This window comes from Antechinus flavipes, chromosome 2 (genome assembly GCF_016432865.1).
Source record: "Antechinus flavipes isolate AdamAnt ecotype Samford, QLD, Australia chromosome 2, AdamAnt_v2, whole genome shotgun sequence".
NCBI lineage: Eukaryota > Metazoa > Chordata > Mammalia > Dasyuromorphia > Dasyuridae > Antechinus > Antechinus flavipes.
Window position 1 is genome coordinate 275,774,329 of NC_067399.1, and position 25,489 is coordinate 275,799,817.

The window sequence follows — 25,489 nt, forward strand, 5'->3', positions numbered from 1 at the left end:
CTAAACTTTACCTAATCAATAAACATTCAACTTCTGCTATGTGCCTGATAGTATGCTAGGTGCTGGATATAAGAGACAAAAGGAAAACAGTCTCTATCCTAGAGGAAATTATATTCTGCGAATATTTACATATGTATATAAACAACCACATACATAAAATAAATACAAGATAGTGTGGGAGAGGCAAATATATATTATATATATGTATATTAATTATATATTATACTAAATAACAATATTATCATATTAGAAGGAAACATTTTCCTTTAGGGAGACTAGAGGGAACAGGAAATGCTTCATGTAGAAAGTAGCATTTGGACTAAATTTTGAAGGAAAAGTAGGAATTCTAAGAAGTATAAGTCAGGAAGGAGTATGTTGTAAGTGTGGAGGCCACAACCAGTATAATAGCCCTGGAAATGGGTGATGGAGTGTTATACGTGAAAAGCAATAAGAAATCTAGTTTGGTTGGATGTGGAGTGCACAAAGGAGACTCATGGGCAATGTGGCAAGTTGGGGTCAGATTGTAAAGAACTTTGAATGTCTATTCGTGGAATTTATCTTTGATCTTAGAAGTATTTTAAATCTCACCTTTGTCTCACACTCAAAACACTTCCATGACTTTTGGCAAGCCAAGATAGGAATTGGGGTCATTCTCCTGTTTGTGGTTATTTTCTGCAGTGCAGAAACTCCCCACGCCACAAGTCAGCTCCAGCCAAGGAATCCGGAATCTCCAAATGTCTTGACCTCTCAAGATTGCCTCTTGAAATTGCTATTTTTATTTATTATCACCATTACATATATATATATATAATATTATATTATATTATTACATATCACCAAGTGTACCTATGCTTGATCAAAGAAACATAAAAGAAAAGCCCAACAGGCCCAAGATCCAGGCTTACGTTTGCCTGAATATCATATTGTGGAGGCTGGAAAAATGGTGTTTGCCTTTTCTCACCCATTCATAGAAAGTCTTTTAAAGGAGAGTCAAAGGAAGAAGACGCTGTCTCTTTTTTAATTGATGGAGCGCGCCACCTGAGGAAGTGTCTGAGGCTGGATCTGAATTCAGAGAGCCAGCACTCTGTCCCTGGGGCATAAACACCGTATTTTCCATATGTGTATATCCAGGTTATATATATTTGTATGCACATAGTTCTATGTTTATTTCTATTGGGGAGGCCCTGGATAGCTAGTGTGGTTGGCAGAGAGGAGCTTGAGCTCTGATGCACTTGTTCCCTGGGGCAGGCAGGGCGGAGGCTCTGACAGAGATCACTTTAGGGCCGCGGTCCCGCCGTCTGGGGCGGGGGTCCTGTCCGATCTCTAAGTTACATCCAACTTCTGAGGCCCGCCATCTGTGAGGTCGTGGGCAGCCCCATCTTGCCACATCCTGTCAGAAATCCCACTCATTTCTCTGAGGTTAATTTTCTCTATAAATCTGCTTATGGTCCATGGCATCTGTGCTGTACTCCTTTGGGTCAGTCTGCCACAGCGTCGGGTCTTTCCCCTCCTCTCTCCCTCATGCGGGGTGATCTCTCTCCTAAGCCCACAGTGCCTTATGGCGTCTCCCCTCCTTCTCCTCCTGCTCCTCCTACAGCTAACTCCTTTAGGGTGCTAAGTCTTTTTTTAGGATTTAACCTAACTTGCCCTCTCCATCATTAATTATTATTATTATCATTATTATTTTTGCTGAGGCAATAAGTGACTTGCCCAGGTCACAGCTAGGAAGAGTTAAGTGTCTGAGGCCAGATTTGAACTCAAGTCCTCCTGACATCAGGGCTGGTGCTCTATCCACTGAGCCACCTAGCTGCCCCCAGAGTTTATATTTAACCAATGATCTATTCTTATTGGACTAAATTGTTTTTTAGAATAAAAATAAGGTGAATGGGAGGTCTGGGCCCCCATTTTGTCTCATGGCTTCTGAAATGACCATTTGGACTTAGGCGGTGCTGTTTTTGTTTTTCGGGTTTTATTATTGCCCTTTGTTTTCACACCACAGTCAATTTTCTCTTAGTGTCCTCTATGTATCCCCACTCTTTTGAACTCTCCCTTGCAATAAAAAAAACTTAAGCAAAACCAGTCAGTATCACTTTACACATTAGTAGTCTCTCATTTCTCTACTCAGGGAAAAAGTGTATTTCATCATTGATTACTTATTATAATTATAATTCATATTCCTTTTGTGTTGTTTTAATTTACATTTATTGGCAATCTGTGTATTTTGTTCTCTTTGTTCTGGCACATAGTAGGCACTACATAAATTCTTCTCTCCTTTCCTTTCCCCTTTTATCAGTTTATAAGAGTCTTCTCATGTTTATCTGAATTTTTCTGAAAGTTAGTTATTTTCTTAATTCTGGGACCCCATTTAGTAAGCCCATTCTAAAGTGTAGCTTATGAGATCCCCCATATGGGTTTTACTTTTTACCAATCATTCAGGTGATACATAACAAACTTATAGCAAAATCATTTTAATTATATGGAAATAAAATTAAAGTAATAAGTATTATTAATAATAAATAAATATAATATTAGTAATATAATGCTTAAAAAGTAATAAATAAATATAAAGTCCCTTCTTCATTAAACCCTGAGTCCACTTTTACAAAAATAAATATACAGCCCATAGGAAGAATCTGTGCTCTTTATAAGAATTGTGTGTGGGTAGCCATATGTGATGAACAGATGGACATCCACATGTGAAGGGATGCACACAACAGGAAATACATGTGAGCAGGGAATATACTTGGCCTGGGATATTTCAGTGCTTCCCATATGTTTTTTTGGTATCATCCTGCTCCCTTCTTCTGTGCCTGTTTTTCCTTGCCACATGTTCTTCTTTACCAGGTACTGATGTCTGCTGCTTCCTGCCACATTCTGCTTCCCATTCCATTCCATTCCCTCAAATATCATCATCCCTGACCCTTTTTAAGTACACCTATATAAAGTCTACTAGAGATGCTGTGGTTATAGCCCTTTCATAATCTCTTTTAGCTGCCTTTACCTCATTGCCCACATTACATGGCAGCCTGGTCTTTCTCTGACTTTTGTATTCGAGTTAATTGTCTCATACAGTGAAATAATATTCTGTTGTAATGTACTAGTATTACAATATATTCAAAATCCACAATTTTAATTCAGTCTTAATTAATGAATGAACACATTGTATTTTGATGGTTTTTATTATCACAAAAGAACCCTTATAAATGTTTTTGTATATGCAATGCCTTTCCTTCCATTTTTTAATCCCCCTTGGGATATTTGCTCAGTAGTAAGATCATTGAAAAACAATTCAAAGGAAATTAACCACTTGGTGATTTTTCTAGCATAAATTGTTTTTCAGAATGCTTGGGCCAATTTAGGATTTCACTAATAATGTATTATTGTGTCACATAATATACCTAGATAAGCTCAAAATGGGTATCTGATTTAGCAAATCATAAGCAAATAATTAGAGGAACATGGAAGAAATTTCCTCTTAGGTCTACAGGTAAAGGAAGAGTTCATGACCAAATAAGAGATAGGTTCATAGAGGGTAAAATCGGTATTTTTTATTATATGAAATTTCAAAGTTTTGCACAAATAACCCCAATGCAGGTAAAATTAGAAAAAGAGAAGGAAATGGGGGAAACATCTTTATAGCAGATGTCTTTAATAAAGGTCGAATTTCTAAGACATATCAGGAACTGAATTAAACTTATAAGAAAAGGAACTATTTTCTTTCCACCCTCTGTTAAAGTTAGGGCAGCCAGGTGGCACATGGATAGAGCTCAGGGCTTGGAATCAAGAAGACCTTAGTTTAAATATGACCTTAGACACTAGCTGTGTGACTGGGTAAGTTACTTGACTCTGTTTGCCTCAGTGTCCTTATCTGTAGGGTAAGCTGGAGAAGGAAACGGCAAACTATTCAAGTATCTTTGCCAAGAAAACCCCAAATGGGGGCATGATTGAAAAATGACTGAACAACAACAAACATTCCATCACATTTGTAGACAGACAGACAGACATACACACACATATACACTACTTGTCTTCAGTTGCTGGAAACTCATTTTGTTTCTGGTTTTTTGGTTATTAAACTAATGCCAATGCAAATATTTTTGTACAAGGTTGGTTTTTTTTCCCCATTTTGATCATTTCCTTGGGTTATAAAGAAGTTCCAGTAATGGGATACCTGGGTCAAAGTGTATGAACAGTTTAGGAATTTTTCTTGATTATAAAGTCTTCTAGAAATGAGCTATTTAAAGCCCCTCAGAGATGGCTGATCTGTTTGCCTAACCAATTTTTAGTTTTTCCCTTCTTGACTCAGTCACAGAGGTGTTGGAGTATATCATAAATACATTTCTACAGTCAGATTATCACCTTGTTAACACTTTTGAGTTACATTCTGTGGAATTAGTTTGGGGATATCCCTTTCATATAGATTGTGAGAACAACAACAACAAAATCTCATTTTAAAAAAACCATTGCGGGAAAAAGAGCAGTATCAGTGAAGAAATAAGATTCTAGATCAAGAGGATAGGACAGTGTTAACAGATGAGAGAGAAGGCAGAACTATTCAACTCTCGTTTTGTTTCTGTTTTCAGGGTCAAGAAGTATGATCCTTAAACTAGGAAGAATGGAATAAAAATGGTTAATGAGGAGTTGAAACTCAAGTTAGTTAGAACTGAGTAAAAGAACATTTATTTGCCCTTGTTGAATACAAGTCATTAGGCCCAGAGGAACTACAACCTAGGATACTGAAGGAATTGGTTGAATGATGTGATTATTGAGTCTCTTCATTCCCTCTAAAATTTTTTTGTAACATAGATCTTTTATAACATTTTTTGCCACAGATCTGGAAAAGGACAAATGTCTTGATTTTTAAAATCTTCAAAACCATAGCCTTGATTCCTGTCAAAATTCTTTACTAAAAGGATGGTTTGTGAACATATAGAAAAGGAAAGAGTGGCCAAAAAACATCAACTGGATTTGATCAAGAACAAGTCAAACCAAACTAACCTTATTTCAGTAGATTAAGAGAATGCTGTAGTTTTACTTTGAGTCTTGTAATGCTTTAAGAGAATCAGTCATTCATGCTATCCTTGTGAAAAAGATGAAAAGATGGCAGCCAGATTATAGCAAATTAGGTGGATTGAGCAATGATTGAATGATTTGGGTTGGAGAGGTATTTAGTATGGTCCCTCATTTGTCTGTCCTTGTGACTTGAAAGAAAGCAAAGATAGTCTAGCCATCGTATTTGCAGATAACCCAAAACAGCAGGACAGGGGACAATTCAGGGGACAGAATCAGATTCCAAAAAAAGATCTAAGGCTAGAATTGTGGACCAAAGAAAATAAAATGAAATCTAGTGGAGAATAACTAAGTCATAGAATCACAAATGTATGGAAACTTAAGCTTTGGATTTGGGGACTAAGTTTCCTTTAAAAAAGAAAAAAAGAACTGCTCATTTTTTCCATGTAGCTAACAATATTAGTGAAAACAGATGTTTGAATGACTTCCAGCAACTACCCAGAATCCTTTCCCAGATGTTTTCCACTCAAATACAGGTTTCTGCTAGTGGATTGGTTTAGTAATCTGATTTTTCATTCCTAAACTCTACTTGATTTCATGAAATATCTCTCTTAATAGCTGCATAATATAGAATGTATAAAGATCATATTAACAACCAGCATTTAATTTTTTCTGGGCTTTTCTCTTTTCAGTTCAAATCTTTTTTGGGAAAGATCTTGTTAGATTCATGTGGAGATGATGGATTATTGTAAAAACAACAATAAAGCTTTGTGAAAAATTCCTTTTATAATTACTGGATAATTAATTAGTCTTATGAATTCTCTTAGTGTTTTCATAAACTCTTTTGAATGCTTTTATTTTTCTTGCTTTAAAACACCACGGGTGGGATAATATTATTAGAATTTCATCAATTATGAGCATGGATTATCTTTAAGATATACATTCTCTGCTGTATTTGGTAGTACCAAATTATTGATACATATACAGAGTTTTCCCTAATGTTGTGGCGAGTTGGCTCTGAGCTTTGCAGGAGGTCCTTAGGGTTCAGTGACCATGTGTCTGGGTTGAGGGCTGAGCTCCACCTAGTATTAAAATAAAGAGACATGAGATGCTCACATATAATCAGCTTTCATATTTACCAGTTGTACCAATTACTGTTGCCTTTCCCTTCACAATGTGATTCCTTTTCCCTTTTCAAAGTGGTCCATGATGTTTGCTTTAGGAATTGAAGGGAGAAGGGAATAAGTATTTATAGAGTGCCTACTATGTGCTAAGTACTTTAAAACTATTATTTAATTTGATCCTCAAAACAACCTTGAGAGGTAGATGCTGTTATCCCCATTGAAAGAAACTGAGACTGACAGTAGTCAAGTGATTTAACCAGCATCATGCAGCTAATGAGTGACTGAGGCCAGATTTGAACTTATTCTTCCTAACTCTAGACCTAATGCTCTCTCAGCCAACCAGCTGCCTCAGTTTAGCCAGATTTCACTTATGTGAAAATATGAAATGGTCTCATTTATATTGATCAGCTTTTGCCTTGGCAGAAACCTTTTAGGAGACAAACACACAAAAAAGTGAACTTAGCATGTTTTGATTTATATTCAATCTCCATAATTCTTTTTCTGGATGCAGATGTCATTTTTATCCAGTTTGTTGGGATTGCCTCGGATCACTGAATCACTGAGAAGAACCCAGTTTTTCATAGTTGCACAACCTTGCTGTACAATTGCTGTACAATTGCTACGTACAATGTATTCCTGGTTCTACTTGTTTCACTCTTCATGTAAATTCATGTAAATCTTCCCAAGTGTTAAAAAAAATTAGCTTTCCCATCATTTTTTATAGAACAATAATATTCTATTATGTTCATATGCCACAACTTATTCAGCCATTTCTGAATTGATGAGCATCTACTCATTTTCCAGGCCTGGTTGATTTCTATAGTAAATATTGGTTGATGTGTGAGCTAAAATGTGATTTAAGAGAATCAGTCATTCATGCTATCCTTGTGAAAAAGATGAAAAGATGGCAGCCAGATTATAGCAAATTAGGTGGATTGAGCAATGATTGAATGATTTGGGTTGGAGAGGTATTTAGTATGGTCCCTCATTTGTCTGTCCTTGTGACTTGAAAGAAAGCAAAGATAGTCTAGCCATCGTAAAATTTTATAAAATGTCTTAGCTTGGAGTATAGGCAAGTATAAAATGGCATCTTCCTTAGTTTTCTGAGAATAGTTGTCATTCACATTGATCATCATACAGTATTGCTACTATTGCGTACAGTGCTCTCTTGCTTCTGTTCCTTTCATTTTGTGATCAATTCATGTACATTTTCCAGGATTTTCTAAAAGTATCCTCTTCATCATTTCTTATAGTGCAATAGTATTCCATCACAATCACAAACCACTACTTGTTTAGACATTCCCCATTTGGTAGGCATATACTCAATTTCCAATTCTTTATCACCATAAAAAACTGCTGTAAATTTTTTTCTGCCCATAGGTTCTTTTCCTTTTAAAAAAATCTCTTTGGGGTATAGACCTAGTGTTGTTATTGTTGGGCCAACCAGTATGCACATTTTTATAGCCTTTTTGTGCCTAATTCTATTTTTTTTTGTTATTTGACATGAATTTTATTCCCAATAATCTTTTTTTCCTTTCTTTTTTTTTTAAATAACTTTTTATTGATAGAACCCATGCCAGGGTAATTTTTTACAGCATTATCCCTTGCACTTACTTCTGTTTCAATTTTTCCCCTCCCTCTCTCTACTCCCTCCCCCAGATGGCAAGCAGTCCTTTACATGTTAAATAGGTTACAGTATATTTGTGCCTAATTCTAAATTGCTCTCCAGAAAAGTTGGGTCAGTTTATAACTCCACCAACAGTGCATCAGTATTCCAATTTTTCTACACTCTTTCCAACACTTGTCATTTTTCTTTTTTTATCATATTAGCCAATGTGTTAGGTGTGATGTGGTATCTCAGTTGTTTTAATTTGCATTTCTTTTATCAATAGTGATTTAGAGCATTTTTTATATGACTTTAGATAGCTTGGATTTTTTAATCTGAAGACTGTCCATATGCTGTGACTATTTATCAATTGGGGTATGACTTGTATTTTTATAGAATTTGACCAAGTTCTCTATATATTTGAGAAATGAGAGTTTTATTGGAGATACTTGCTATAAAGATTGTTTTCCAGCTTTCTGTTTTCCTTCTAATGTTGGCTGCAAAAACCAATGTGCAAAAACCCTTTAATTTAATGTAATGAAAATTATCCATTTTCCAATTCACAATTCTCTCTCTTGTTTAGTCATAAATTCTTCCCTTCTCCATAGCTCTGATAGGTAAACTATTCCTTTCTCTCTTAATTTGCTTATGTCCCTTATGGCTAAATCATGTATCCATTTTGACCTTATCTTGGTACATTGTGTGAAATGTTGGCCTCACACCAACTAGGTTGGACCTAGTTTGTGTGCGATTGTTTTCCAGTTTTCCCAAATTTCTAGAAATTATAGACAATTATTTGGGTAATACTTTGGGTAGCTATTCATTTTATTTATATGTATACACATATATATGTATGCATGTACATATATGTTCACACTGTGTGAATGTGTATGTGTATGTGTATGTATGAAGGGCAGGGCAGGCTTCCAAGGAGTTTGTAAACTTTCGGACTTTTATTTCTTAATCTTGACTTGTGTTGACTCAGTTTGGAAAACTTTGTCTATTTCTTCGAATTCTACAATAGATTTTGGAACATCAAGTATAGTTATATACAGGAGAACTGTTCGGTTCTGCAAATATGTATTGTATCTAGGATATACTGCAACATATCTAACGTATATAGGACTGCTTGCCATCTTGGGGAGGGAGTGGAGGGAGGGAGGGGAAAAATCGAACCATAAGCGAGTGCAAGGGATAATGGTGTAAAAAATTACCCTGGCATGGATTCTGTAAATATAAAGTTATTATTAAATAAAATAAAATTTAAAAAAAAGTATAGTTATATATTCTTGGTTATATTTTTACTTAGGCTTCCCTTCAGTATTACAAGACAAGATAATAAAGTATTTCATGAAGTGTTGTTTAAGGTTCCTTTTAAAGAAAATATCAAACCATCTTTCCATTGAACTATGGACATACTGAACACTTTCTGATTTGATTTAAAGAGAATATATTAGTACGAATAGAATTCATTCTCTGTGATTATAGAGAAGACTCACATTTAGAGTAACAAAAGTTAAATTAATATTTATGGAAAATCTTAAAAATTGTGAAAAGGGGAAAGAGTTTCTTTTTCTATTACTTTGGCTCTCTCATTGCAAAAGTCATAGAGAGACAGAACTCTGTTTCGTGGGTTACAATGGCCAAAGGAATACATAAGTTTTTAAAAATCCTGATTGACCTGACAGGAATGGGATTTTCAGAAATTTTGATGAACCTCCCCCAAATTTAATAATGATAACAATAATAATAAGAGAGAGAGAAGCAGATGACACACAAAGAAACACATAGAGAGAGAAAGAGAGGGAAAGAGACAAAGGGAGAAGAGGAAAGAGAAAAGAGAGAGGGGGGAAAGAAACAGAGAGGGAGAGAGGGAAAGAGAGGAAGGGAGAGAAAAGGTGAGGAAGGGAGAGAGAGAGGGACAGAGGAAGAGAGAAAGAGAGAGAAATGGAGGGAGAAAGGGAAGGAGAGAGAGAGACATACACACACACACAGACAGAAAGAAACAGAGAGGGAGAAGAGGAAAGAGAGAGACGACAGAGGGAAGAAAGCAGGGAAGGAGTGGGGGAGAAGGAGAGAGAGAAAGGTGTTGTAGCAGATACCATGCCAGGTCTAGAAGTCAGCAAGACTCATCTTCCTGAGTTCAAATCTGACCTCAGACATTTTCTAGTTGTGTGACCTGGACAAGTCACTTAATCTCTCTTCCTCAGTTTCCTCAACTATTAAATGGGAATAATATTAGCACCAACTTCCCAGAGTTATTATGAAGATCAAATGAGATAATATTAATAAGTGCTTAGGTCAGGACCTGGCACATAGTAGGTACTTGTTTCCTCCAATTCCATTTATATAACACTTCAAGGTTTACAAAGTGTTTTTTAATATGTATTGCCTTGTATGAGTCTTAACAACTTCCTTGTGAGGTAGATGCTATTATTATCACTCTCATTGTAAAGATGGGGAAACTGAGACTGAGTGAAGTTAGGTAACATATTCATACTGAACATGAAGGTTAGGTAACATTCATACTGAATTCAGGTTTTCTCAACTCTCAAATTCAGTGCTCTGTCTAATACCTTGCCCAGCTGCCTATGTTCCACTTTAAACTAGAAACAAAACTATTTGTTTTCTGAAATGATTGAGCAAGAACAAAAACCAAAACAACAGAATAGTCTGCAAGCTTAGACAGAACCAAACAGATTTCTCATTCTTCTTCTTCATAGTCCTTCCTAAGAGCTGAACATTTCCACCTCCTCTTAAAAGAGCCCTGAGGATAGTAGCAGTTTGTCTTGGAAGCCAGACTTTATTCATGAACCTGGCTATTGATTTCTCTGAGAGTCTGGGAATATAATAAAGCTGGTTGGCTATGTGTTAGATCCTGTTCCTTCAGGCCAATTAGAGTGTTCTGTTACATTTTTGGCATGACATGTGCAAAAATGTTTGTGGCAGCCCTTTTCATAGTGGCAAGAAACTGGAAACTGAGTGGATGCCCATCAATTGGAGAATGGCTGAATAAATTGTGGTATAAGAATGTTATGTAATATTATTGTTCTGTAAGAAATGACCAGCAGGATGAATTCAGAGAGATCTGGAAATACTTACTGAACTGATGCTAAGTGAAATGAACAGAACCAGGAAATCATTGTACATAGCAACATCAATATTATATGATGATCAATTCTGATGAATGTGATTCTTTCCAACAATGAGATGATTGATTCCAGTTACAATGATCTTATGATGAAGAGAGCCATTTACACTCAGAGAGTAGGAAGTCAATGTGGATCACAATATAACATTCTCACACTTTTTGTTGTTGTTCACTTGTATTTGTTTTCTTACTCATTTACTTTCTTTTTTATCTGATTTTTCTTGTGTAGTAAGAGAATTGTATAAATATGTTTATACATATTGGATTTTAACATATATTTTAACATGTTTAACATATATTGGATTGCCTGCCATCTAGGGGAGGGGGTGGGGAGAAGAAGAAAATCTGAAACACAAGGCTATGTATGCAAATATCAGTGTTGTCAAATTATCCATGCAGATTTTTTTAAATTTTATTTTATTTAATAATAACTTTATATTGACAGAATCCATGCCAGGGTAATTTTTTACAACATTATCCCTTGTACTCACTTCTGTTTCAATTTTTTCCCCTCCCTCCCTCAATCCCCTTCCCTAGATGGCAAGCAGTCCTATATATGTTAGATATGTTGCAGTATATCCTAGATACAGTATATGTTTGCAGAACCGAACACATGCAGATGTTTTGAAAATAAAAAGCTTTATAAAAATATTTTTTGATGAGCATCAATCAATCAATTATACAATTTGATTTTTTGTTGTTGTTGTTGTCTGGTTCTAAATACTATAGTTTTAGGTTCTAAATCCTGGTTTTAGATTCTAAAATCATATGATTAAATGGATAAAAACTCTCCAGATTGGACATTTTTGATGATCCATACTATTTCTGCAATGTTTAATTTGAATCTCCAGAGTGGTGAATAATCAGGACATAAACCTAGGCAAGTTAAAGTCCAGAACAAATGGGTAGAGAGGTGCTAAGGACAGATGCCCAAAGACCTATTCAAGTCCAGGTTCTTGGGACTTTTTAGTGGGGAATGTTTTCTCTTGCGGGCAAGGAAAGAATATTTCTTTCTTTCTTTCTCTCTCTCTTTTTTTTAACAAAGCTTTTTTCTTTTCAAAATATATGCAAAGATAGTTTTCAACATCCACCCTTGCAAAACTTTGTATTCCAAATATGTTTTTCTCCCTCTCTTCCCCTACCTCTTCACCTAAGAGGCATGTAAGACAAAATATGTTAAACATGTGCAATTCTTCTATACATATTTCCGCAATTATCATGCTGCACAAGAAAAAAAATCAGATCAAAAAGGAAAAAAGTGAGAAAGAAAACAAACTGCAAACAAACAACAAAAAAGTGAGAATACTATATTGCGATCCACACACATGATCCACAGCCCACTCTGGGTCCTTCCCCCCACTTCCTCCCCCAGATGGCAGATTGACCAATACATGTTAAATATGTTAAAGTATAAATTAAATGCAATATAAGTTCATTGGAACTGACCTGAATCACTTCGCTATAGAAAAGAGCCAGGTCCCTCAGAATTAATCATCGTATAATCTTGTTACTGTGTACAATGTTCTCTTGGTTCTTCTCACTTCACTTAACTTCAGTTCATGTAAGTCTCTCCAGGACTTTCTGAAATCAAAGGAAGGAATATTTCATATTTGTCTTTGAATGCCCAGCCCTTGGCACAAAATAGACATTATATCTTTCAGTATTGTGTCTCTTTATATCGTTTTAGTCATTGTATAGATGGCTTTCCTTTGTCTGTTCTGAATAATTTCACATAAACCTTCCTAAGGTTTTCTATCTTCTTATTAATTCATCACCTCTTACTACACAGTAATTGATTCTCTGTTATATTTATGCTCCATAATTTTTCCAGGCATTCTCCAGTTAATTGGTAAGCACCTACTTTGCAAATTTTGATAGTTGTGGCATTCTTATCAATTCTTACCAATGAGTTAAAAAAGCTCCAGTTAGTTTCTCAGGCTCTTTGATGCCTCTGAGAAATCAAATAAACAAATATTTATTTCCCTTCCCACTGTGCTAGGTAGGGTTTATGTGTGTATCTCAGGTAGTGCTGGGATATAAATATACACAGGTTAATTTGTAGTGTGTGTATGTATGTGTGAAATCTTCAGTACCACATAATCTACATCTTAATTTATACTGATTGCTTTTAGTTGTCTATTTCAGATGGCAAAATTAATAATTCTGGTGAAATGGGCATTCTGTAGATTAATTGAAATAAATAAACTTCATGTCTCCCTCTAGTGGAAGGATTAAGGTCACTCAGGGAGCTTCCCATCTGTTTTGTTGGTACAGGTGTTCCGGGATCTGGGGACTGAGGTGCTCTCTGGAGCCGCCAAAGGCTACAACATCTGTCTCTTTGCTTATGGTCAGACAGGCTCAGGAAAGACATACACAATGATTGGGACCCCGGTGAGTGTTCTTGGCCTTTATGCTAATCTTCTGAGGAAAGTGAATTATTAGTAAATGTCAGTAAGGAGGGAAGCCATGGGGCTTCCTATTCTTTCCCTCCTTAAGACTCCTTAATCTGGGAGATTGGTAGAGTGGAGGTCTGTATGGTCTCAATACAAAGTAATTTTTTTTTCCCTTCTATCCAGGCCTCCTTGGGGTTAACACCACGAATATGTGAGGTATAGAAATCTCTTTTCAATCTGACCCTTTGTCAAAGTAGACCTCATTGCATAATCCTCTATATTGAAATCACAGGGGAAACACCTAATTTTCTGATTTATACAGGGCCTCTTCTCAAAGAAGGATGACTATTCCTACTTGCCTCCATCCCGCAGGATAAGAGTAAGGTAAGAACTGGTCAAGTTTTGGGGTCTAGAGCCGCCATTTCCATTTTATTTCAAAATGAAAGCACACTCAGCATTCCTCTCCTGTTTTCAGATACTCAAATGCTCAGGGTGACATAACACTTATACCTTTGCAGGTGGTATTAGTGAACAGGTCTCCTTTGCACCAATTCAGCCCATGTGGTTAATCTTTGTTTTACCCTTCATGTGGTTGAAAGACTCTTGGTCTTCCTCCTTAAGGCTGGCCTTCCTCCAGCAGTCAAAAACCTTATATTACAATGTGAAAATGTGAGGGAGAGCTGACAAGAAAGGGTGTGAATGTGGTTTAACTTTTGAATTGCTAATGCCGTAGCACCAAATATCCTTGGCCAGCATAGCATCCCAATAATAAGAGCACATCTCACTGATATAATGCTTTAAATTTACAGAATGATTTCCCCACAATGGAGCTTTATATGGTAGGTGTGTTTATTTGTACACACACACACACACACACACACACACACACGGACGGATAAATAACAATATATGTACATACTATGTATATAAATATGTGTATATATGTTTCAGAAAAAATAGATTTCTTTTTGTTGTATAAATTTTCTTCAATCAGCATTCTCTTGATATATTTCTAATAGATACCATTCTGACTATAACTTTATGATTCCATTTGTTGTTTGGTCATTTTCAGTCACATTCAACTCTTGGAGATCTTATTTGAGGTTTTCTTGACAAGATATTGGAGTGGTTTGCCATTTCCTTCTCCAGCTTATTTTATAGATGAGAAACATGATGCAAGCAGGGTTAAGTAACTTGGCCAGGATCACACAGCCCGCCTGAGGCCAGATTTGAACTTGGGAAGATGAATCTTCCTAACTCCAGGCCCAGTGCTCTACACCTTACTAGTACTTATTAGTATTCCTAGTACTTCCTTATTTTTTCTTTCCTAATTTCGAAGAGAAAAACTCTCATATCTTTCATTTTCTTGATTAATTTTCAAAATATCTGGGTTTATGATAGTCAAGACCTACAGCAAAGTCTTTTTTTTATTATAGCTTTTTATTTACAAGTTATATGCATGGGTAATTTTACAGCATTGACAATTGCTAAAGCTTTTGTTCCAATTTTTTCCCTCCGTCCCCCCATCCCTTCCCCCAGATGGCAGATTGACCAATACATGTTAAATATGTTAAAGTATAAATTAAATGCAATATAAGTATACATGTCTAAACAGCTATTTTGCTGTACAAAAAGAATCAGACTTTGAAATAGTGTACAATTAGCCTCCTACAGCAAAGTCTTAAAACTACTGGTTTAAAGCTAGAAAAGATATTAGAGATCTAGTCTAACTCCCTCATTTTATGGATGAGGAAACTGAGGCTCAGATTATAAATTACTTCTCAAGGCCATAGATTAACTAAGTAGCAAAATCTGGGAATCAAACCCTTTGGCTGCAAACCCAGCTCTCTTTCCATAGCTTCCTTTATAGCTGTGAATTATGACTTGCTAATGTGGTTTCTCTGTTTGTCTTTATCTCTCTGTCTCTGTTTATCTGCCTGTGTATGTGTGTGTGTGTGTGTGTGTCTGTCTGTCTGTCTGTCTCCGTCTCTCTGTTTCTCTCTTTCCTCATCCCCCACCCCCAGGAAGATCTAGGAAAGAAGAAAGCTCTTTGTCCTCTCTCACATTCTTCTCTGAAGGCTTCTTTTTTCTCTTTCTAGCCACTTCTACAGTCCAATGCTCTGCCACATTTGCCATTACTCTGAAAGTCTAGGTTTGTAACTCTTAAGACTATTGGAGAGAAACACTCATTTTAAAGCCTTGCTGTTTAATTTTTTAATATTGTATTTTGCTATTTTAATCAATAGCACCCTCTCATGTCTGATCCCATGACAAATGTTCTCAAACAATGGAAGAGGAATGGACTTGGAGTTAGGAACTCCAACTGCGTCCTACTTCTGGCTTTGCTACTAATTGAATGGCTTTGTTCCTGACCTTGTAAATGAGGAGCTGGAGTGCATGACCCCTAGAGTTGTTTCTAGCTCAATGTATAATTTCACCTGTCTTTTGGACTTTGTGGGCACAAAGTACCACTCGATGGCTATGATACACAGTCCTTTTGAGTTTAAGTTGCCTCCTGAGTGTTGAACTCCAATCTCTATGGAAGTAAAAATCCTGTAAAGTAACAACAACAAATGTCATAAACTCTTTAAAATTTTGTTTACATTGATAGAATCCTTTAAATAAAATCCTTTGACCTTTAGAACCATAGAATAATAGAGTTGGAAGAACCTTTTATTATTGTCTAGTCCACAGGTTCTTAATCTTTTTTTTTTTTTTTTTTGGTGGCTAAGCACAGGAATACATGCTTTTTCATCTTGCTATTGGAGAGACTGAGGCTGGTGAATCATTTGAACTCAAAGTTCTTAATTGTAGTAGAATCCTTAAGAGCAAGGATTGTCATTTATGTTGTGTCTGGCATATAGTTGGTGCTTAATAAATGCTTGTTGACTGCAGTAGGACTAAAGTTAATAAAGAGTTCCTACTAATTCTGGTGAGCTACTGAGAGCTGCAGGAAATGCTTGTGTTAAGATGGGGGCTGCCTAAGAAGAGATAAACTGGGGGCAGCTAGATGCTCAGTGGATAGAATACTGGCCCTGAATTCAGAAGGACCTGAGTTTAAATCAGGCCTCAGATACTTAACACTTTTTAACTGTGTGACTCTGAGCAAGTCTCTTAACCCTAATTATGTACCCCCCCCCCACAAAAAAGAGGTAAACTGGTCCAGGCCAGAAATGGAATTGGTCAAAACTCCGGTGAGTGAAGGAAACCTAGTCTCCAAAAGACAAACAAATCACTTTCATTTGTATCATGGACGCCCTCTCCTCCTAACCCTGGCAGTTTGGTACAAACCTGTGAACCCTTTCTCAAAATCATGTTGTTGTTGTTTTTTAAATCACAATAGAGGGAATGCTAAATTTCAGTTAAAGGCTGATGAAAATAAAGATGGTAATTTTTTCCCATCCAAATTTGTGGACCCCCTGAAATCTAACCCCCCTAAGTTAGATCAGCTTCTTCATTTCATTGTTGAGAGAACTGAAGGCTCCAAAAGTTAAAGTTACCCTTGATCATATAGCCAGGATTCAAATCCACGTTTCCTGACTCTGTCTGTTGTTCTTTTCACATTTCAGGTTGAACTCATTTTACAGATAAATGAAAGGAGGAGCTAAAATGTTCAGAATCATATAGTCATATTCAGAGATAGAACTGGACCTCAATTTAAAACCTGCTGATCTTTAACCCATCTTTTTTCCTATTAGACCAAGAATTAACACTACCATTTTAACCTTTTTTCCCTCTAGTTTTCTTGAAATCTACAATGAGAGGGTACGGGATCTGCTGAAACAGTCTGATCAGAAAAAGCCCTACGCCTTACGGGTCAGGGAACACCCCCAAACAGGTCCTTATGTACAAGGTAAGGCTATTAATATCAGCACCAGTTGGTAATAATTTCTTCCCCTATTTTCTCAAATAGTTTATGTAGTATTAGATTATTTTTTCTTTAAATGTTTGATAGAATCCACGACTATTGCTTATTATGCCCATCTCCACATCTGTAGTCAGGACCTGGGATAGAAAGAGCTGTGAAGGGGAAGGCTGAGAACTCACATCCTGAATAAATTCCATAAGCCCTGAGATCTGAGACCAAAATGACAGCTGGGCAATAGTCTGACATTTGATGTTATATGACTCCCCTGTCCATCACTCACTGTCAGTTTCAGTAGTTGGGGAGTGGATGAAATGTATTTGCAGGGGTATTTGTATAATGGTTTGCAGACTGTCAGCTGCTATTGTCTTGTTATTCACCCAGGAGGGTTGGTTCCCTTATTTTCCTCCCTCTGGGGAGGAAAGTGAACACCCTTAGGCCTCTAGAGAGAAGCCATTGATGAGCTGGGTACTTGAGACCTTTCAGCACAAAAACATATGGGCTTATGCCTCTGGGGATAGAATCGGTGCCTCTTCAGCTTTATCTGTTTGGTGGACTGATGCTGATGACTGCAGTATGATACCATCCAGGTATATTCACGGTAATTAGATGAATAATGCTTTGGTGCAGGATCTAAACTTTTCTTTTTGATATATGATGTTTATTGTAACACACAAAGTACAACATGAATGTTATTGTGGTCAAATGCTAGACTCTTCATGTGAGGTCAGTACCTGTTCATCTGACCAAATCATGATATTTTCTGATCCCATTAAATTGGCCATGAATTCACTCTGTCGTTAGCTCAGTGATTGAACAAAAAAGTTCAGTGATAGAAGCTTAGGCTGTAAGTTTTTTTTTTAACAGTTTTCCTAGACAGTAATTTTTTCTCCCAGTTTTTCATTTCCATATACTAGATTGAAATAAGTGGAAATTTGGGAATGCAATCATTGCTACTCATCAATTTTTTTCCCCTGAACATTAGTTTGGATTTCCTATATAAAACTATGTGAGAATACACTGATTCCTTTTTTCAAACTCTCCATAAATATCTCTGATACAAGCTGCTTTCCCTTTTTTGGATATCACATAGATTGATTCCAGGGTATTATAAGCAATTCTGCACCCTTTTTGGAACAAATTTTGGCCCTCTGCTGGAAAAGTATTTTTAAAAAGAAAAGAGCAATCAACTCATCGAAAAAAAATTTGCTTTATGAAAAGCATTAACTCTAGGAACTTAAGGGGGATACAATGAATGAATGAATGAATGAATGAATGAAAAATAATTTATTAAATACTGTGAGTCAAGCTTGTGCTAAATATTGGGGTTGCAAATACAATTAGTCAACAACCAACAAGTGCTTACAAGTACTTACTATGTGCCACTGACTTATGCTAAGCCCTAGGTATACAAAGAAAACATCCCTGCCTTCAAAGAGTTTATGGGCTATATAGGAGAAACAATCAGTAGTACAGTTAGATAAATATGAAGCTAGAGACAATACCTGCCCTAAATGAGTTTCTGTTCTATTGAAAGAGAGAACTAACATAGGAAAATGATGGCCAAGGAAGGTTTCTTTGTACAGGGGTAGCGAGTGGGATGTTAGTAGAGTAGAATAAGTAGATATGAAAAAGAAAAACAGTCCTTGCCCTCATAGAGTTACAGTTCAGTTATGGAAATAAGAAATATTCACATGAAAGGATAAGATAAATGTTAGTAAATGTCAAATGGGTAGTCCAGACAACAAATGATCTATGAAATCAGAAGTGGCGGAACCATCTTGGATTGGGATGGTAGAGGGTTTCATGGGCTCAATGAATAAAGCCTTGAAAGATGATTAGATTCAGATAGGAAGAAATCATGGCAGGTGGCAGTAGAGGGAGTGGGGAGGAATGATGTAAGCAAAGGAATGTGGTGGTAGGGGTGGGGTTAGGAATTCACTAAGTAATATAAGATTCATCCAGCTAAGTAAGAACCCTGTCAGTATTCTGTTGTTTTTTGTAATGTTGTCCCTTGGTGGCTTTTATTTTTGTAAACTATGTTTTGAATCTCTAGAGCCATGTTTGCTATTTGAAATCAATTGAGTTTAATTCAGCAAGTATTTATTAAGTACCTATTGGTACCTTAGGAAATAGAAAAACAATAAAATAATATTTTAACTCTCAAAAAATTTGTGGTATAGGTCGGGGAGATGACAAATCTCACATTTGTGTGAAATAATTAAATGACAATATAATGGAATGTATGATTAGGTACAAAAATTAATGAGATAGGTTTCTTTCATTTCATTTGATCATTTAGGAAGCCTCTCTATGTTTTGTTAAGGGAGGGATTTCACAAATTTTATTTTAGTGTTATTGAATACTTTGTTCTGTTTTCAAAAAAGAAAGAAATGGAAGCTTAAAAAGAGACATTATTTCATGTTCTAGATTATGATTTCATGTAACAACATTCAATATTGATGGGCAACTATGGCAAGTGAACTGAAGGTAGACACTTAGGCTGACACAGGTGTAATACAGTGGAAAGAGTCATGAATTTGAAGTCACAAGACCTGTGTTTAAATCCAAGCTCTCTATCCCAAAGATATCATAAAAAAGAGAAAAGGAGCCACATGTGCAAAAATGTTTGAAGCAGCTCTTTCTGTCGTGGCAAGGACCTGGAAATTGAATGGATGCCCCTCAATTGTGGAGTGGCTAAATAAGTTATGATATATGAATGTAATAGAATATTATTTTTGTATAAGAAATGATGAGCAGGCTGATTTCAGAAAAGCCTGGAAGGACTTACATGAACTGATGCTGAGTGAAATGCATATAACCAATAGAACATTGAACACAGCAACAAGAAAGTTATCAACTGTTGATCAACTGTGATGGATTTGGCTCTTTTCAACAATGAGGTAATGCAAGGCAATTCCAATAATCTTGTGATGCAAAGAGCCATCCGAATCTAGAGAGAGAACTATGGAGACTGAATGTGGATCACAGCATAGTATTTTCACCTTTTTTTTGTTCTTGTAGATATTTGCATGGTTTTTTTCTTTCTCGTGTTTTTTTTCCCTTCCGAGCTGATTTTTCTTGGGCAGCATGACAAATATAGAAATATGTTTAGAAGAATTGCATATGTTAATCTATATAGGATTGCTTGCTGTCTAGAGGAGAAGGGAAGGGAGAAGAAAGGGAGAAAAAATTGGAACACAAACCAAAGGTGAATGTTGAAAACTATCTTTGCATGTATTTAGAAAAATAAAAAAGCTATTATTAAAAAAAAATCCTAGCTCTCTACATGAATGACCTTGGGTACTTAATCTCAGTTCTTGTTTGTAAAATGAGAGCATATGAGTTGTTTCAGTTTTAAATCTATGATTTTATTATTTAAATCAGTTAACAGTTTAGTCTCTATGTTGGTAACTCTACTTTTAAGATGGGAACTCAGAAAGATACATCATAACAGCTGAGACCTTGAGGGAGAGACAGGTATAAGCCTGAAGGCTTCTCTATGTTTGCAGACATTCTCAACCTGACATTTATCTCCCATAGTGACCTATGTAAAAATCCTGATTCTGAATGAGGTAGAGAAGTCCTAATTTATCTCTAGAGTTTGTATGGTTTGCTCCTGGTTTTGATTTTTTTTAGGTTTGAGAGGAGGAGGGCTGCCAAATGGCAATTAAGGGCTGTTGGATAACCTCAAAAAGGAATTATAAATCTCTAGGAAGCAGGGAGCATGGCAGCGACTTTTCCCCTTACCTTTCCCTCCTACCAAGTGGCAAATAAGCAGCACTGTATGGGATGTTCATAGAGGAGTGAAACCTCTGGCATGAGAGTTTGCTGAGCTCTTTTCAGGGCTGGTGTCCATCTGCCACCCAACTCTCACCTGTGGGCTTCTAAAACCTGTAGCATGTGCAATGATCTCACCCTGGTAAAATTGTCTTGGTCAAGAGGCTTTATCAGGTTAAGGGTACAGGCCTCAAACTTGATGGATTAGGTGGATGTCTGCCCAGAGCCTGTGAAGACTTCTTCCAATTAGAATGAATGGATGAGAACAATTTGTTCCAGTGACCACGATGGCAGCTGAGACAGGTACTGTGGAATGCTTAGAGCGTGATCAACCTTAGAGCAAGGTCACCCACTACATCTTGGGCCATTACCAGTTATCTTGACTTTGGTCTTGTCACTGGACATTGATGACTCGGGGGAGAGAGTGAGCCTGATAGCTCTGCCTTATTTAAATCTAAATCACTCACAAATCAAGAAGAACTTATCCCATGATGTCACTTTTCCTCTTCAAAATGAAGGACACACAATAAACAGCATCATCTCTCTGTATGTTTTCAGCATATATTCCCATTTCTGTGGTGCCAGGGTATCTATGATCTTTCCCTTCCCTTTATCCATTATGGTCATTGTGCGTTTGCTCCTTATTTGGTTAAAAATAAAGATAAAAATGGACCAATTTTGCATAAACGTTACCACTACAGCATAAGCTTAATATGCTTACATTTTTGAGATAGGATTTTTTAAAACAAAGTTTTCTTTAAAGTTTTTAATAAGTTTGGGTTAAATTTTAGTTTTATTAGCCTGATGAATAAAAATAGTATCCTTTTTGTTAGACCAATCATTAAATATTCTTTGAAAAAATAAATAAAATCCTCTAAATGTACTAACTAATGAAATGTCCTCTGCATGCCCATGGAAGAAATTAAGACCTAGAGAGAGGATGAATGACTTACCAGAGTTCCTGTGGAGCAGGCAGACTCCTATGATTCCAAGTCCTAACCCTTTCTGGGCATCCTCTGTAGTATAGCTTCTCTAGTGGTACCTGAATACTTATGAGTACTGTTGGACAACCTCAGAAAGGAATTATAAATTCAGGCTTGGAGTATCCCCTCTGTCTTTCTAAGTCATATGCATCCTTTAAAGACCAGCTTGAGGCCTATTTCCTTAAAGAGGGAGAACCATTCCAGTCCACATTCATCTCTCACTCTCTCCTTTGGTTGCTTATTTCTTTTTCTTTTTTTAATCAATAGTATCTTATTTTTCCAAATACATGTAAAGATAGTTGTCAACATTCATTTTTGTAAGACTTTGTTTTTCAGGTTTTTCTCCTTCCCTTGCTTACCTCCCTCCTCCCCAGCAAGCAATCTGACATAAGTTAAATGTGTACAGTCTTTTAAAAATCTTTTTTAATAGTATTTTATTTTTTCCAAATACATATAAAAATAGTTTTCATTTTTGTAAAACTTTGTGTTCCAAATTTTTCTCTCTCCTTCCCTCACCTTCTTCTTCCCCAAAACAGCAAGTAATCTGATATAGGTTAAATATACGCAATTCTTCTAAACATTTTTCCATATGTGTCATGTAGTGCAAGAAAAATCAGACCAAACGAGAAAAAAATCATGAAAAAGAAATAAACAAAAATAGGTAAAATGACTGTGCTTTGATCCACATTTAGGCTCTATAGTTCTCTCTCTGCTGGTGAGACTTACATGAACTGATGCTAAGTGAAATGAGCAGAACCAGAAGATCATTATATACCTCAACAACGACACTGTATGAGAATGTGTTCTGATGGAAGTGGATTTCTTTGACAAAGAGACCTAACTGAGTTTCAATTGATAAATGACGGACAAAAGCAGCTACACCCAAAGAAAGAACACTGGGAAACGAATGTTTCTGCATTTTTGTTTTTCTTCCCGGGTTATTTATTCCTTCTGAATCCAATTCTCCCTGTGCAACAAGAGAACTGTTTGGTTCTGCACACATATATTGTATCTAGGATATACTGTAACCTATTTAACATGTATAGAACTGCTTGCCATCTAGGGGAGGGGTGGAGGGAGGGAGGGGAAAAATTGGAACAGAAGTGAGTGCAAGGGATAATGTAAAAAATTACCCTGGCAATAAAAAGTTACACACACACACACACACACACACACACACACACACACACACACACATATATGTACATATATATATAGTTCTCTCTCTGGATGTGATTGGCATTTTCCATCTCAAAAGTCTATTGGAATTGAAGGACAATTTATTGTGAGTATAACCATTTTACCTGGAAAGGTAGATTAAGTTCAAGTTTTAATGGATTTTAAATGCCTTTATGGGGAGTTTATGTTTGATCTTTCCTTCTAGGCCCAGCACTCCACTCACTATACCACCTTGGTTCCTGTTGATTATAGTACTTATTATTGCCTTTACCACTCTCATTTGATACTTTATGATATATTTAATATCCAGATATTGTTACCTGTATGGTGATTTATGTGCTTTCTTGACACTTAAAGAACAAGGATACTATTTTACTTCTTTGTAACCCATTTAGCACAGTGTTGGGAGATACATTGTAAGCACTTACACTTATCAAACGAATAAAGCAATGATTCAGTGTCAGCTCAGTGGATCTTGTCTGCCAAGGGATGGTGTAAATTGAACTTAATGATAATATTTCCCTTTTCTTCCTCCTTTTATAAATCAAACAGGCTTATCTCAGCATGTGGTTACCAACTCTAAGCAGATAATTGGTCTCTTGGAAGAAGGTGTAGCAAACAGGTAATAGTTTTCTTTGTCACCTTCAACACTGCTTGCCCTGGGCTTTGAGGTCTTTGTAAAGGTGTCAAGGTGGATGATCTGGATTTAAAATACTCTTGTTGTTTTTTGGTTTTGTTTTGTTTTGTTTTATTTTGTTTTTTTCATTTTTTGGGAAGGGGGCTAGGCAATTAGGGTTAAGTGACTTGCCCAAGGTCTGAGTGTCTGAGGCCGGATTTTAACTCGGGTCCTCTTGACTCCAAGGTTGATGCTCTATCCACTGACCACCTAGCTGCTCCCAAGACTCTCTTTGTTGCTTCTGAAACTAGAGTTAGTTTTAGAATCATAGAATTTAGGACTAGAAAGGATCTTTCTAATAACTATAACAAATCCCATAATTTGACATAAGAAAATAAAATGAGGTAGTCAAGATTATATAATTAGTAGAGCTAAGATTCAAACCCAGGTCCTGTGAAACCAAATTAGGATTGTTGCTAATTTAATTCAGTTATTTTAATAAATAAACAAATTGTTATTAATTAATTTAATTGTCATGTTCAGTGGTGAGTTCAAGGCTTGGCTTTGCCCTCTTATAACCCAAAAGCAAGATGGTGGCCAAGTTGTTTTTCCAAAGTTCTTTCTCTAATTCTAATTTGTCACCTCTGTCCTTGAAATATCTGGCAAATCTTATCTTTCTATTTGTTCTGTCTCTAGAATTATCTTGGGAACTTTTGTTCTCCTGTTTTCAGATGTTCTTATTCCTAGCTGAGGGTTGGACCATGATACTGGGGTTATATCTACCTTATCTAAACCCTTGCTAGAAATTTCAAAGACCTTAGAAGATATGATAGAAGCAAGAATGGAGAAAGAACTTTGGAAAATCAGCTTGACCACCAAATTGCTTCAGGTAGAAGCCTGGTTCTGTTTGGAGGCTTCTTCCCTTATGATCCTACCCCCAAATCTGGAACCTTTGATATTCTCCTATTTCAGTCTCAGTTCTCCTAACATTTCATGTACTTCATCCATCTTCCCAAAGACTTTAGCATGTATACATTGTTATTGTCCTGTTATCTTCCCTTGAATATGCAGGATCACAGCAGCTACTCATGTTCATGAAGCCAGCAGCAGATCCCATGCTATCTTCACCATCTACTATACACAGGTTGGTTACTTTTTCTTAAGTCTTCGTGACTTTTCTTTCCCTCAAATTCACCCTTCTCATTTCTCTTCCCTTTCTTTTCTCTTCTTTTCTCAGATATTAACTTGTTTTTATCTAGTAGATAGATTATTTGTAAATAGTCCAAACAAACTACTGCATACAGGGAGGGTGTAGCTAGGTGGTAAAGTGCTGAATCTGGAGTCAGAAAGATGTGAGTTTAAATTCTGATTCATACTTATTACCTGTCTGATCCTGGGTGATTGACTTGACCTTTCTCAGCCTCAGTTTCCTCACCTATAAAATAGAGATTGTAATAGTACCTCTCCCAGGACTATTGAGGTATTTATAAAATGGTTTGCAAACCTTAACAGGTTATATATAGATATTCATTCTTTGTTGTTGTTGTTATTATTTTGATAATAGCAGTTCATTATTTTTCAGAGCACTTTCATGTCCATTTTCCATTTTAGAGAGATAATAAAAAATTTTTAAATACCTTAGCTTTTTAGGAACTTTATACTCATAGCAGGTGGAGATACTCTATAGATCTTGTAAAGAAAGGATTCTCACCCTCCAAGAACTCACATTCAATGAATAAAGGCAGTTTAGAAAAGGAATTCTTTCTAGATCTCCCCTATTTG

At 36.3% G+C, this 25,489-nt stretch overlaps 1 protein-coding gene across 1 annotated transcript in view; it reads left to right on the forward strand.

Moving 5' to 3' along the window:
• LOC127546636 (stAR-related lipid transfer protein 9-like) overlaps nucleotides 1–25,489 on the forward strand; it is a 92,708-nt gene that overhangs the window by 39,673 nt on the left and 27,546 nt on the right. Inside the window, exons 3-5 of the mRNA XM_051973655.1 lie at nucleotides 13,166–13,282; nucleotides 13,607–13,668; nucleotides 17,025–17,100. Coding sequence (XP_051829615.1) covers nucleotides 13,166–13,282; nucleotides 13,607–13,668; nucleotides 17,025–17,100 — 255 coding nt within the window. The remainder of the gene's footprint in view (nucleotides 1–13,165; nucleotides 13,283–13,606; nucleotides 13,669–17,024; nucleotides 17,101–25,489) is intronic.